This window comes from Toxorhynchites rutilus, chromosome 2, assembly GCF_029784135.1.
Source record: "Toxorhynchites rutilus septentrionalis strain SRP chromosome 2, ASM2978413v1, whole genome shotgun sequence".
Classification (NCBI taxonomy): domain Eukaryota; kingdom Metazoa; phylum Arthropoda; class Insecta; order Diptera; family Culicidae; genus Toxorhynchites; species Toxorhynchites rutilus.
The window spans coordinates 65,862,824-65,878,554 of NC_073745.1; the positions used below are offsets into that span (position 1 = coordinate 65,862,824).

Sequence of the window (15,731 nt, forward strand, 5' to 3'; positions counted from 1 at the left end):
AAGATATGGATACGGATGACATGTGGTTTCAGCAGGACGGCGCCACGTGCCACACAACACGACCGAACATGGCCATATTGCGAACGAAATTTGAGGGACGCATAATTTCGCGTTTTGGTGATGCCAATTGGCCGTCCAGATCATGCGATTTGAACCCACTAGACTTTTTTTTGTGGGGTTATGCGAAAGACCGTGTCTATGCCAACTCTCCGCAAACTCTTGAACATTTGAAAGACAACATTCGTGAAGTTATGACCGAGATACCGCCCCATATGTGCCGAAAAGTCATCGAAAATTACCTGTTCCGGATCAAGGTGTGCGAGCCCTAGGTGGACATTTGAATGATGTTGTATTTCACACATAATGGCATAAACCAAACTTCAATTTGAAATAAAAGTTTCATCGAAATTCGAATTCTAAGTGTGTTTTATTTCAATTTACTTTCGGAATTTAAAGTTGGAAAACCCTGTATGATAGAACAAAGACAGCCCTGAATCGGACAATTACTTTCTTGAGTTTTGCTCTCATCAACACATTCGGTGATCCATTTTCATTTATATAGAATAAAATATGAAAATGCAGAAATTTATGTTTCATTTCTATGACAGCCCACTCTCAGAGAGTTGGGAGGAATGTTGAACAGCTTTAGAAATGTTTCTTGCCCCCTAAAACCTCCACATGTCAAATTCGGCTCCATTTGCTTGATTAGTTTTCGAGTTAGCAGAAATTTGTGTTTCATTTGTATGGCAACCCCCCTTAGAGGGGAAGAAGTGTCGATTCGTTTCGTGTCCCCCAAAAACCTCCATATACCTAATTTGGTTTTACTTGCTTGATTAATTCTCGAGTAATGCAGAAATTTGTGTTTCGTTTGTATGGCAGCTCCCTCCCATAGAGGGGGTGGAGTGTCTAACCACCGTAAAAACATTTATTGCACCTCAAAACCTCCACATGCCGAATTTGGTTTCATTTGCTTGATTAATTCTCGAGTAATGCAGAAATTTGTGTTTCATTTGTATGGCAACCCCCCTTAGAGAGGGGGCGGAGAGTCTAGCCACCATAGAAACATATATTGCACCCTAAAACCATCATATGCCAAATTTCATTTCATTTGCTTGATTAATTCTCGAGTAATGTAGAAATTTGTGTTTAATTTGTTTGGCAGAACACCACCCCCCCCCCCCCTTAGAGAGGAGGAAGGCGGAAAAACCTTTCCCGGCCCCAAAAACCCCTACATACTAATTTTCATGTTGATCGGTTCAGTAGTTTCCGAGTCCATAAGAATCAGACTGACAGACAGACAGACAGACAGAAATCCATTTTGATATAGGTAGATAGATAGAAGAGAAGATAGATAGATATATAGATAGATAGATAGATAGATATAGCCATTCCATGCCAAACCGATATAGTGGTTCTCTGATTTTCGTCAAAAGCGATAGATTTGTTCTTTATCGCAAATTATGAGACCCGTATTTTTTTATATTTTTTTTTTTTGTTAGGGTGATCATTTCCATTATAGGGTGGTAAAAAAAACATTTCTTCACATTTTTGCCAAAAATGACTTTTTTGAAAAGTTCATAACTTTTGAACTACTAAAGCCAATGTTTTTTGAAAAAAATACTATACCTGCTGAAAATTTGAATTCTGCTCTCGTTAATTTTGATAGTATTCGTTTTTTATTGTTTTCATAGTCTCGGGACCAAAGGTGCTATAGTTTTTTTTAATTTTTTTTTTTTTTTGAAAGCTGAGGATTTTTCGCATAACATATTTCGAAACCAGGGAGCTGTTTTTTTCGTTTTTGAGTTAGGATTTTTCAAAGCTACTCGATGGTCCAAAAAATCATTTTCCTTTTTTTCCCAAAAATGACTTTCTTCAAAAATTTATTACTTTTGAACTACATAACCGATTCAGATGATCGGCATATCAAATTAAAACTTGCTAGCTTTTTTTGAAAAAATAACACGTTTGCCAATTAATTGGATTATATTCACATACATCCAGTCTAGTCACGTAGAAATGTTGAACGAAAACTAAAAACATGTTATCTTTGAAAAATCATAACTTAAAAACGAAAAATAACACCTCTCTGGTATTCGGATATATAATGTGAAACAATATAAAAAATATGGCGTCCTTGGTCCCGAAATGATGTAAGCTATAAAAAACAAATATAATCAATAATCACGAAAACAAAATCCATTTTTATTCAGAGCTTAATATTTCTTCAAACAAAACTAGCTTTAATTTGATATGTCGATCATCTGAATCGGTCCAGTAGATCAAAAGTTATGATTTTTTGTAGTGGAAAAAATGATTTTTTGGACCATTGACTAACTTTGAAAAATCATAACTCAAACACGAAAAAAACGCTTCCCTGGTTTCGGGATATGTTGTGTGAAAAATCATCAGCTTTCCAGAATAAATATTGAAAACTATAGCGCCTTTGGTCCCGAGACTATGAAAACAATAAAAAACCAATACAATCAATGCTAACGAGAGCAGAATTCAAATTTTCTGCTGGTATGGACATTCAAGAAAAATGTCATTTAAACCTTGTTTCAAAAATATACCTTTTAAAACATTATATACCATTATGTTATCTCCCATCAATTCTAGCCACATGATTACAAAAAACAGACTAGCATCATGGAAACTAAAACCCAATGATCTTTGTGAGTAATGTTTGAAAACATAAGGTTTAGATCATTTCTTGCACTACTGCCCAATATGCAATTCAATCAGATCCAGTTTCCCAATGTTGGTCAATATTATACCCATTCAAAATATTCTAGATAAAAAAAAGACGGGTGGGTAATGTCGGGGACATAACCGGAGTGACGTAGGACTATGCAAAGGGGACAGCTTTTGTTAAATATATATTTTAAATATATTGTTTTATTTTCTTCACCTACGTGAATACCTAACCTACCTATCTACCTGAAAAATGGATTAGTTTACTGTTTACTCTTTATGAATATGTTGATGGTTCTGAAAAGAACCTTTGGTGTTGTGTTTTTGTTATCACTCGATATTCCCATCTTGTTCGGCTAAACCTTCCTGTTTAGCGATTTGTTGTCACTAATTATGAAAACATTAATTTGTGTTTTATTATTATTTTGGATAATGTTTTAGAAAGCATTGAACTTTATTTCCTAAACTCTTTTTTGGAAGGTTTAATGGCCCTGAAAAGCGCCTTGTTTTATGGAATGGTTCCAATTTAGAAAACTTAGTACTCGTGGTTTTGAAAAAAACCATTTCGAACGCCCTCGATGCCGCCTTGTTCTGGATTTGCCACCAAAGCAGTTTGTATAAAGAACAAACTTTTTTCTTCTGCTACCTGATGCCGTTTTGCGATTGCGTTTGCCACTCGCCATTCGCTGCAACTGCCTGTTGTCTTGATGTCCGCCGAACCGAATGTGTTATGTTCCGAATGCAGGTTTTCTTATCGTCGCGAGCAGCTTTGCCAGCTAACTCGATCACTCCGGCGGCCGAAACTATATAACGCCGGCTAGGTGGACTGGTACACTGGTACTAACGCGCTCGGCCTAGCTACCCTTGCGGGGAACTCCAGATCAACACGAGCGGGAACTCCAGATCAAGGTTCGAGCGGGATTTTGCCTTTCCCTTCACTTTTCCTCCTTTGCCATATCCAACCATGGCTGCTTGTGTTGGTTTGTTGATGTGAGGTGATGCGAAACGATGTGGTGTACGGTTCGGATGAGAATGATCGTTACGGCAGCGGAGAGGGGATTTTTAAGCTGACTGGCTGGCTCGAGAATTACGCATGTGTGAGACTGCGACCAATGTTTCCCTCATTTTTTTCTTTTTCCTTTCCAATCGTGCTTCATTCTATTTCGCTGCTGCTCTGGTTGCCCGTTTTGGTCGGTACGATTTGAGGAGCACAAAATGGACCAATCAAAAATGGGCACATAGTGTATTTGGACAATGCTTGATATTTCACAATTATTCAATTATTTATCTCAAGAAAAATGAAATGTTATTCGTTATGATAGATGCGTAGATATATTTCCTATCAATTGATGCAAAACCCTTTGCGATCTATTGAGAAATGCTCGAGTTATAAGCGTTCCAAATCTTGCATTTTTTCCTACTTGTTCAGTGCCTAGATTTCCATTTCACCCCCTATATCTTCCGGTTAGACGTAGTCCTACGTCAAAAACACGTTTGATTGATTAAATAAAAATGGCAACACATATTTCACAAGACTTTTTTTTATGGATCGATAAGTCTGAGCCAGATGACAGCTGGAAACAAAAAAAAAATATCACAGTACCGTCATCCGGGGGCAAATTGATCACCGGGTGAAATTGATCAAACGTATTACTGAATACAAACATAAATTTTCAGAGGTATTATGCATTTTAATTTAGAACTTTTTCAATCTGACACGTTCAATAACCATCTGAAGGTTATTTTTGTCAATGGCTGTGAATGGCGAATCACTTATTAAATTTAATAAAAAAATAAATATTTTTCTGAATAGCATTTTCGTTTCCATTTTTAACACTATTGTAAAGAAACATATTTTCAACACATCAAAACAATATTTATAGACGCTAAACATATTAATTCACCTCTAGCCGATACTTGATGAGTTGAATAAGTAATCACATATTTGTGAAAAAAGAAAACAATTTCACAAAAAAGCACCACGAATGACCAGAACCGAATCCCATCATGCAACATATCGAACGTCTTGGTTTGTCAAAACTAGGTCATTGGTGATCATTTCAAGGGTTTTTGGCCCCATTAGGATAATCCGAATGGTTTCCGGATGACCTGCAAATCAATGTTTTAATCGAGTTATGGAAAGGCATGACCACACCTTTAGATGGATTCAATCAGGTTGTCCTCAAACCCTTGAAATATCTTTTAAATGACCGCAGGTGAAGAAAAAAAATGATTTCCTATACATTTTTGTGCACAAAACACTAGAAAATCCTGAGAAACATAGATTGACCAGGTTCACCCCGAAGCTACATTTAGAAATTTTCCGCTAAAAATTTTCCAAATCAACGCTTAAAGATTTTTTTGAACAAAGCTTTCCATAACGTTTTGTGGCCTTAGCCCCAGTACTGATTTTAAAAGTAATTGGGTATACATCTAGCAAAAACTTTCGGAAATATTCACAATTTACTGAAATTTGTGATCAATTCGCCCCCGGTTTACGGTACCATAATTTTACAGATAACGCGTTTCCTGTTCTATGCAAAATATGGAGACGGTGATACTTCACGAACTTTTTTTTCAACTAAAGCAGCATTTGAATCAGTCCGAACTCTAGCCATATCGAGGTAACTAGTCTACAAACAAAGATCTGAGGCGAGGTCTGTCTGCGCGAGGGAGCCTACCATTGTAATCGATGAGAGCCTTCTTCAGATCCCACTCCCAGGACTTGAGACAGCTGACGGCGTCCTGTGCGTTGGCGCCGGTGTGCGTGATGAACTCCGTCACCAGATGGGTTGCCTCCATGCCGCCGGCACCCGTGCTGCTGCTGCCAGCTTGAGGCCTTCGCAGCGACCTAGACTCCCTCTTTCTGGCGGTGTGCCCCCCGGACCAGTGGTGGCTCGAATCACTCCTGCTCCTGGTCGTCGTCGTCGTCGCAGCCGCTGCGGTCCGATCGCAACATCCGCCACAGCAACAGCAGCAGCAACAATTGGTACACCCAGCGGCACTAGAACAGCAGCGGCCGTTGCTTTCCGCTACGCTCTCAGTGGTGGCGGCGGTGCATTTACGAATCTTGCCGGCACTTGCCTTCCGTCGGCCACTACTCGCTGTTGCCACGCTTTGTTCGTTCGTTTCGGTTCGCTCCAATTTTCCTACCCACACTTTGTCTCGATGATGATATCTTGGTTCTGTGTGTTTCACTCGACCCCGATTAGTGAATATTCTAGTTAGCACAAACGACCACTCCACACATCCTGGATGATTGCTGTTAGTGCACGACACAGATTATTGAGGTGTAGTGTTCAATATTTCAGTGCGATTGTGGGTATAGCGTGGTTCTGTTTAGATATTTCGTTGTTTTGATAGATGATTGGCGATAATGAGGATGAAATAGAGTCAGACCGAAGCGCCGATGCGTGTCCACCAGTGCCACCAGCATCATGGAGGGCGTCATATGTGCAGAGTAATGTTGGAGCACATGGAAAGAACAAGAGAGAAAGAAAGAGATGCATTACTAAATATTGCTTGGTTATTTTTTTTCCTCTAGCAATTTATTTATTGTAAGTCCCACGTACTCCGGCAGACTACTTTTGATTTGTTTGTTTGGACAGTTGTTGTCGGTGGAGAAGTGTGAGTAGAATATGTGAGACACGAAGGGTGAATGGTTTTTGTTAGTCACCGGCCGAGAGTGGTTTCTGCAGCACCACCACTTTGGTTGATTACGTCCGTCGATTAAGAGAACATAAAATATCTCTTGTAATTACTATTGGAAGATGGAGCACAAGAAAGTGCAGCATCAGAGCCTCGAAATGCGCTACGCTGCGAGCTGTGTATGGCTAAATGGAAAACTGTTGCATTGCTGATTGGAAAGCAAGGCAGTTTGGTGGTGATCTATTTTTGTATAGGCTTTTTCTGCTTTTCGTTATTGAATTATTATGTCATAGCTTTGGTAGATAGTTCATTTCACATTTTTTTTTGTGATTTTGATCTGAAACAACGAAACTGCACAAAAGACAAACGATAAATGGACAGCAGCTATTCATGCTTATTCTATAAGTGTCGACACAAGAACGTTAGATCTTCTTCTTCTTCAATGGCACCAACGTTCCTAGAGGAACTTCGCCGTCTCAACGTAGTATTACTTGCGTCATTTTTATTAGTACTTAGTTGAGATTTCTATGCCAAATCACACGCCTTGAATGCATTCTGAGTGGCAAGCTCTAGAATACGCGTGATCACAGTGCAAGTCGGAGGAAATTTCTTTGACGAAAAATTTCCCCGACCAGAACGGGAATCGAACCCGAACACCCGGCATGTTAGTTATGACGCTAACCACTCGGCCACGGGAGCACGTTACAAGAACGTTAGATCTAGGCCACAAAAAGATAAGCTGAGAAACCAATGATTTCTACGAGTTCTTTTTTTCAAAATTCGTAAAGAAATATAAATGTGCAAGTGAAATTGATTCATTCATTCAAATTGATTCATCTGCTTTAACAAAATAATCATAAAAATACTTTGATTTAGGTTGAACGCGCAACCTAAGTGGTAAATTAGGAATCAGTTATTTGTAGACAGTAGCGTAGCGTGACCGGGTGATGAGAAGTTTCGCCCGTACCATCATTGAATGCAGACGTCTTTTTCGATCGCTATGTGGTTAATTTTCTGTTCGTCTCTCTCTCCGAGTACTGTTTGATGATTTAACAGGAAGAGTTTCTGTGTATTGTTCGAAAGAATTCTAGAAATTTGTAATTCCGCATTCGCAAGAAAAAGTGTGAAAATATATACGATTCTATTTGAGATGTGTTATTAGGCCAAGTGAGCGGAGCATATTTTGTCTGTGAAACTTTTCGTTTCATGTTTACTCGTGTTCCGGGACGCTCGCATATATACTAGTGTGTGTGTGTGGGGGTGTGTGTGCTTGCAACGAAAGAACAGCCATTCCATGCCAAACCGATATAGTGGTTCTCAGATTTTCGTCAAAAGTGGTAGTTTTGTTCTGTATCGCAAATTATGATGGTATTGGCTGCCACACGAATGAAACACAATTTTCTGCATTATTCGCCAATTAATCAAGCAAATGAAACCAAATTTGGCATCTGAAGGTTGGAGGGTGCAATAAATGTTTCTATGATGGTTAGACTCTTTACCCCCCTCTCTAAAAGGGGGCTGCCAGACAAATAAATCACAAATTTCTGCATTTTTCGAAAATTATTCAAGCAAATGAAACCAAATTAGACATATTGTAGTTTTAGGGTGCAATAAATGATTCTATTGTGGTAAGACACTTCAACCCCCTCTCTAAGGGGGGGGGTTGAAGTGTCTTACCACCATAGGGGGGGGGTTGCCATACAAATGAAACACAAATTTCTGCATTACTCGAGAATTAATCGAGCAAATGAAATCAAATTTGGCATGCGGAGGTTTTAGGGTGCAATAAATGTTTCTATGATGGTTAGACTCTCCACCCCCCCCCCCCTCTCTAAGAGGGGCTGCCAATTAAATGAAACATATTTCAAATTTCTTTCTGGAAAAAGGGATAATTCGGAATTTATTCCCATATGTTCTGCAATTACATAGTAACAAGGGCTGTTAGTCCATTTGATGTTTGCGCTAGCGAAATTGATCTTTGTTCGAAACTGGAAATGGATTTTAGTGTGATGAAACGCACTCCTATATCTTCTTCTATCTATACCAAAAAAAGGATGTGTTGATAAGAGCAGAACTCGAGGAAGGAATTGTCCGATTTAGGACTGTCTTTATTCTATCATATTTTCTGTATAAAACATTGGAGTGTTCAAATGTGTGGTAAATTGAAAAGTTCACGACTCAAAATGTATCGTCGATGTATTGTATTATAGAGGTATGTTCCCGGTGTCTTTGAATAAAATAGAAATATTGTGACGCAAAATATATCATACCGACGATTTGGAGTTTCAGTTTTATTATAAATGTATGTTCCCATGGATGTTTCCGCTTTCGGGTATTCGAATATGCAAAAAACAAAAAAAAAACGCTCCGCGAAAATATCTTCGTTACGTTTTATTATAGAGATACGTTTCCGGTGACCTTCTTAGGTTGCCCTTGGTGAAAAATTGAAAAGAAATATTGAGACGCATAAAATATCGTCGATGCGTTTTATTATAGGGATGTGTTCCCGGTGACCTTGTCAGGTTCCTATTGGATCCTCCGCCATCGGGCGTTCGAAAATGTGACAAATATTCAAAAGTTGACAAAAGTGTTCGACCCCAACGAATCATGAAATATCGAGGGTCGCCGTGTTATAAAATACATTCGATTTCGCTTCGTCGAATGATTGAAAACCGTGTGCACAAAATTACATCACTTACCGCAGTGAATCCTGATTTTTAACCTATCCCACTAACAAATATCCCTTCCATGATAAACGCTAGGGAACCACGCTATAGAGGCGACCCTTCTGGCCTTCGGGCGGCGAATATAATACTAACATTTCTTCCCTTCCCCTGGTGACTGTAAGGAAGTGGCCGGCGTCGTTATTGACCATTTAAAGCTCGAATTACCGAAAATTGCACAACGAGAATGATTTGCTAGTCCCAAGCGTCATTCTGTGTGTTCTTTGTGCAATTTGGTTGGTTCAGGTCAATCACGGAGAGCAACTACGAATTGTACAGTCTACCCAAGCTCAAGATCAAGCTCAAGTAGCGTAGCGTGACCGGGTGAAACCCGGAGCGGGTTACTAGGATGTCACCCCTTCATAATACTTGGTTTTCGTTTCCGAATGAAAAATAAAAGCTTATCTAAACAAGAAACGCATTTATTATAATATTAGATAGGACGAACAAAAAATCACGAAGTATTCACGCATTGGAAACTGGGACTGACAGTTACAAAATTAGAAAATAAATGAAATATGGTTTATTTTTGGATTTCGAAATGTGACTAAAATAAATCTTATCAAATAAATATATTTGGGAGACCGACATTGATATTGCTCCCCGTGCGCTTTCGCTCTCTTGTTGCGAGCTCAATGGAATGCACAGAAATAACGGTACGGGGCTCAACGTGTTAAACATGTCTGACCTATCGTTTACCCGAAATTTTCAATTAATTCCAACTCCAAGCCTCTCCACAAGATGTCACAGATACGTACATAGTTAGAAATAGCTTCAAATTCACTGCAAGCTTAGGGACCGATTCCTTGAAGTCTCACTTCATGATGAACATCATTAGAATTAATTTCTGCGGCCTTCAAATGTCTACGAAGTTTTGATGTCTCTAGCAAAAGCTGCTTTTTCGAAACTTCGTAGTTGTCAGTACGTCAAAACGACTTTTTCAGTTTGCTGTCAGTTACTCATAGTGTTTTGTGTTTTTTAATCGTTGGATTTTAATAAATCATTTTTAATGGTCATTTCGAGTAGACTGTTCCTTTCAACAGCGAGAAAAATTATCAAAATTATCAAAATTGAGTCTGATTACAGAGATTACTCAGAGATGGTTATTTGGTTTGCAAATATTTTGCGCTAAATGAGCTAGAACGAATCCAGCTGTATGGCACCCGCCATGTTTTTGGTGCCAACATCTCAAACGTCAAATGTATTTGTTTTCTTCTAAACAGCGATCCGCGTTGACGGCATTGAGTTTCGTTTACTAGTTTAGGGGAGGGTCAAAGAATAGCTGATTTTCAGTCGGAATGAACGCTTCCGAAATTAAAATTATGAATGAAAATTAGCTTTTCCATATCAAATTAGTATTCTATTTCAATTAAAACATTTTTGTTTGCAGGTGGGGAAAAAGTCTCATATGAAAATTGTTTATGAAGACAACTTTATATTATAATGAAAAAAATCAGTAACAATGTTGGAATTCTACAGCCATATGGTTGAATAGAAGTCAGAAATACGTGTTTCAAGTAATTAAATAACATGATGTGAAAATTTTTATTCAAATTTTAAAATTTGAAAACCGGCTTCATGTCTTCTGATCTGATAGAGATTACACTAACGAGTTTGGGACCCAAATTACGGCCCTAATTTGAAGTCGTCACCAGACGTCGACACCTTGCCACTGTCATCGTGAATTACCAATTTACCACCATCTGACATATCGTGATGTCGATGATGAACTTTTACAGCAAAGGGATAGTGAGATAGACGGTGACGGTAGGTAGAGTGAGATACCGTGAATCGTGCCATACACCTGAACGAATCAGAAGTACAGATAACACAGAAGTATCAAATCATGATATGCACTTGCACTTGATGCAGTACTTGAGTCGCACAATACACCAGTGGCTGTGATCAGCCCATAAATTGATTTCACAGCATTATAATGAGCACTCCATCTAGTTTGCGACAATCTTTTAGCAACACACCTGTGTGGCTCAGAAACCTCAGCGATCTGTTGAAACTGTAAAAAACTAGTAAACAGATTGAACAATTCTAAAAGTGTAGATTCTTAGCAGAATCATGTTGTCCTCATGATTTGACTAAAAAACCTATGGATACGGATTTCTGATTTGTTTTCTCAACAAAACCTGAACTTCTTCATTTGATCTTGACATGGTTAGAGAAGTCGATTGCCTGCTAACGGGACTTCATGAAAACTAAACCCTGACCTTCCAATTGTTGAAGGATGTTCAAATCTGCAGTTTTTCCCACCCAAAACGAGAACACTAGGAGTGGGTTCTATCTGTGATATAACCGCAAGGCTAACGTAGTACTACCATTGCACTATGGTCCAGGAGGTGCATTTAAGTGGAAATTAGCATCTAGAGCTCGACAGTGATTCTCTAGACAAAAACTGTCTTCGACAAAGTTGTTACATATAATAGAGCGCTCATTTTTATGTTATCAAAAATAGGGTGACCAAAATTTTCGATGAAATGAAAAATCTAACTTTCTTATCTTTATAGATAGAGGTAAACATAGTTCGACAATATTGCAGCCCTGGTTATTTTAAGTAACTTTGTGGAACAATATTTCTTTCTATCTCTTCAAATAACCGATATAGCGCTTTTTCTCTAGGTTGAGTTAGGGTTACCATGAAAAAAAAGTTTTTTTTGCTCTCACTTTTATTTGTAAAATTCTACATCAAAACTGTCTTTGAATGATCTTTAGAGCGTTCCAATCCACGCATTTTACGGTGCATAACTTGTATGTATCTTAATTCTACTCAAAGGAATTGATATTTTTTCCCCGAAAACACGACCTTTTCATTTGCTAGTCGTTCTTTTTGGGGCAAACATAATAAAAAATTATTGATGGCATTTTAAAGAGCACATTTGATTCTACATAAGGTGTAACTTCCAAAAGAGTGTTATTTTTTGCATTTGAGTAAATTAAATTTGAAATTATGAGTTTTTGCATATAAATGAACAAGTTGCAATTTTTAAATGCATATAGTAAGCGTAAACTTTAAAACAGCATCACTTCAGTTCAGTCTTATAGCAACTCAACATGGAGGTTCAAAGAAGACACATATTTGTTTTTGTTTTCGGTGGACGAAATATAGAAGACGTTATACAATTATTACGAGAAAAATGCCAAGATATTTGTGTTTTGAGTGCCAGAAAGTTCCTGAAAAGCCAAATGCTGAGCCAAAGGATGAAGCGTAACCGTGTTCGGGAGATTACAGAAAAATTTTCTGCTGAAGAACTGGGCTTCGCAACAGCTTCGGATCCAGTATTATCTCTTAGTAATAGGCAAACACCAGAGTATTCCGATCTTCTGATTCCGGAAAATGCTAAGCATTTGATTTTGTAGTTTTTTATTTGTATGATTTTTATTTATTACTATGAATTTAATTTCCATTATAACAACTAAAACAGGTCAATATGTACATACGGAAGATTATAAAAATAAATTTGAATAAAACAATAGGAACAACAAAAGTTTGGTAAAATAATGTCATCAATCAACTCATCGCCAGTAAAATATGTCAATATATTACTAAAAAATAACACGTCGAGCCCCGAGTTGTTCTTCATACGGTTTCTATTCAGGAAGCATTTGATAATTTGTCGGTCCCCGTTTTTCTTTTTATACAATAAATATATTTTATTGTAGAAAAAGAAAATAGTCAGAAATTTTTCTCGTAATAATTGTATAACGTCTTCTATATTTCGTCCAACGAAAAAGGAAATCTACAATGTGTCTTCTTTGAACCTCCATGTTGAGTGGCTATAAGACTGAACTGAAGTGATGCTGCTTTAAAGTCTACGCTTACAATATCCTTTTAAAAATTGCAACTTGTTCATTTATATGCAAAAACTCATAATTTCAAATTTAATTTACTCAAATACAAAAAATAACACTCTTTTGAAAGTTTCACCTTATGTAGAGTCAAATGTGCTCTTTAAAATGCTTTCAATAATTTTTTATTATGTTTGCCCCAAAAAGAACGACAAGCAAAAGAAAAGGTCGTGTTTTCGGGGAAAATAACTTTGAGTAGAATTAAGATACATACAAGTTATGCACCGTAAAATGCGTGGATTGGAAAGCTCTAAAGATCATTCAAAGACAGTTTTGATGTAGAATTAAAAAAGTTAGAGCAAAAAAACTTTTTTTTCATGGTAACCCTAACTCAACCCAGAGAAAAAGCGCTATATCGGTTATTTGAAGAGATAGAAAGAAATATTGTTCCACAAAGTTACTTAAAATAACCAGGGCTGCAATATTGTCGAACTATGTTTACCTCTATCTATAAAGATAAGAAAGTTAGATTTTTCATTTCATCGAAAATTTTGGTCACCCTATTTTTGATAACATAAAAATGAGCGCTCTATTATATGTAACAACTTTGTCGAAGACAGTTTTTGTCTAGAGAATCACTGTCGAGCTCTAGATGCTAATTTCCACTTAAATGCACCTCCTGAACCATAGTGCATTGGCTCAGGAATCATTTATTTGAAGTCATCTAAATCAATTCTCAATAAATGGCTGAATGGATATTTTGTTTTCCTTTGGAATTGTCTTGCGATTCCATACCACTTCGTTCATTCGGTATCGAGATATCAACGCTCAAACCATTATACTCCGAACGTAACCCCCTCGTTTTCGAGACTATGAATTCACACACCAGGACAGAAATGAAAGATCTAGTATGACGAAATAATGAACATAAAAAAGCCAAGAAAGATTCTATAACATGAATTTTTCTATAGTGACTTGTTTTGATAGATAATACCAGAAGAAATAACCGGTTACCTTCATTCAAAATCATGATTATTTTCAAAACAATATATTTGTCATGACCATGGGTGTCACCCCTCTAAGTGATTATTATACCACTCCATTCAGCCGGTAAAGAGGTAGTAAAGTTCAAAACCTTGCACTCCAGCGTCACTCCTTCTTTTTCGAAACTTTGAACTTACACCTCGGTACAGAAATGAAAGACGTAGTCCTACGTCAAAGTTTCCGTTTCTATAGAATAAAAAGGCTTTCTTGTAAGTTATGAAGAACAGAATTATCAGAAATATCAGCAAGTTCTAAATTAAAAAAAATCATTTTTGAAAAAAGACGAAAAATTGACTCGAAAAGTCGATTGACTTTGAAAAATCATAGCTCAAAAACGTCAAAAACCACATCTCTGGTTTTTGGATATGTTATGAAAAAACTCAGCTTTCAAGAAAAAAAAATGGGTGGGTTATATCTATGATATAACCGCAAGGTTGACGTGAGACTATCTTAGCTTAGTAATCATTTGTTTGTATTGATTAAATTTTCGATTGAATGAAACAATTTCAGAATTCAATTGAATTCAATATATTTACGTATACAAAACAACTGCGAGTACAAAAGTACTCGCAGTTTGCATGTATTTACAATGCCAATGGTTTCCTCAGACACCTTGGTTTAGAAGTCTTTATAGGTAAACAGATTTCAGTCGGAACAAAAATCCAGTTAGGGCGTTTAGATAACGCTTAACATTTTACAGTTATTCAATTATTTATCTAATGAAAAATAACATTTTATTAATTGCGATAGATGCATAGAAATATTCCCTATCAATTGATGCAAACATTTTTCCGATCCGTTAGAAAATGTTCGAGTTATAATAAGCATTCGAAATCTTGCATTTTTTTTCTGCATGTTCAGTGTTTATATTTTCATTTTACCCGTCATATATTCCGGTTAGACGTAGTCCCACGTCAATATATAAATAAACATAGCGCCCACTAGTCCAAAGCCATGTAAGCAATAAAAACAAATACATTCAAAAATAACGAATAGAGTCTAATATTTTTCTAAAAAAGGCTAGTTAATTGGCTTTGATTTGATATGTCGATAATCTGAATTGCTCCAGCAGTTCAAAAGTCATGAATTTAAAAAAAGTCATTTTTAAAAGAAAAAAAGGGAAAAAATGATTTTTCGGTCCACCCTAAAATAAAAATGGGTCAAAAAACAAAGCTACCACGAAAATCTGAGAACTACTTGGCATGGAACTCACTTGAGTAAATGCTGTATCAGTATGGATAGATATCATTTTTTATGATACTTTCAAGCTCATTTAAAGTGATGTTTTAGGATGTAAAAAACTTACTAAAATTAATTTTGGGTGTACAACGGCGCCACCAGCTCCCCGTGTATAGTTCCAGGCAATGAAACTGGATATGTCACAATTATTCGATGAAGCGGAGGAATCCGATGAAGCAGATGAATACCGAAAAAAAGACGAGGATATGGGGAGGGGATGCCTAAGCTAGATCCCTCGGGGAATTTCCAAAGCTCTCCAGCACACCGTCAGTGCCAAATCATCGAACTGAACGTGATATCAGGATAAAAGGAAGCCATCAAACTAAATCCGGTGGCGGCTACCTTTCAAAGAGACCGACAGAGAGGTTAATTACTTGTTGCAGCAGCCGATTCCGACAGCGGACGAATAAACGACCAACCTGAATATCCTCACCAGAAAGGGACGAAATCACCAGATCCCCCGAAACGGCATAGACCGAGGACCGACGCAGGAACAGCTGACCGCTAGACAGGCTGTCTGTAAGAATCTTCCGATCTTCATAGGAGAGTCAGACCGTTGGCCACTTCTCATAAGCCGAATATACGACA

At 37.4% G+C, this 15,731-nt stretch overlaps 1 protein-coding gene across 3 annotated transcripts in view; it reads right to left on the reverse strand.

Moving 5' to 3' along the window:
* The window catches only part of LOC129765349 (OTU domain-containing protein 7B-like), a 70,753-nt gene that overhangs the window by 19,498 nt on the left and 35,524 nt on the right, over positions 1 to 15,731 (reverse strand). For 2 of the 3 annotated variants that reach the window (XM_055765556.1, XM_055765554.1), the window contains exon 2: positions 5,373 to 6,026. The exons of the other annotated variant lie outside the window; for it this stretch is intronic. In XM_055765556.1, coding sequence (XP_055621531.1) covers positions 5,373 to 5,493 — 121 coding nt within the window. In that variant the 5' untranslated portion in view covers positions 5,494 to 6,026. The remainder of the gene's footprint in view (positions 1 to 5,372; positions 6,027 to 15,731) is intronic. 3 annotated transcript variants of the gene reach the window in all.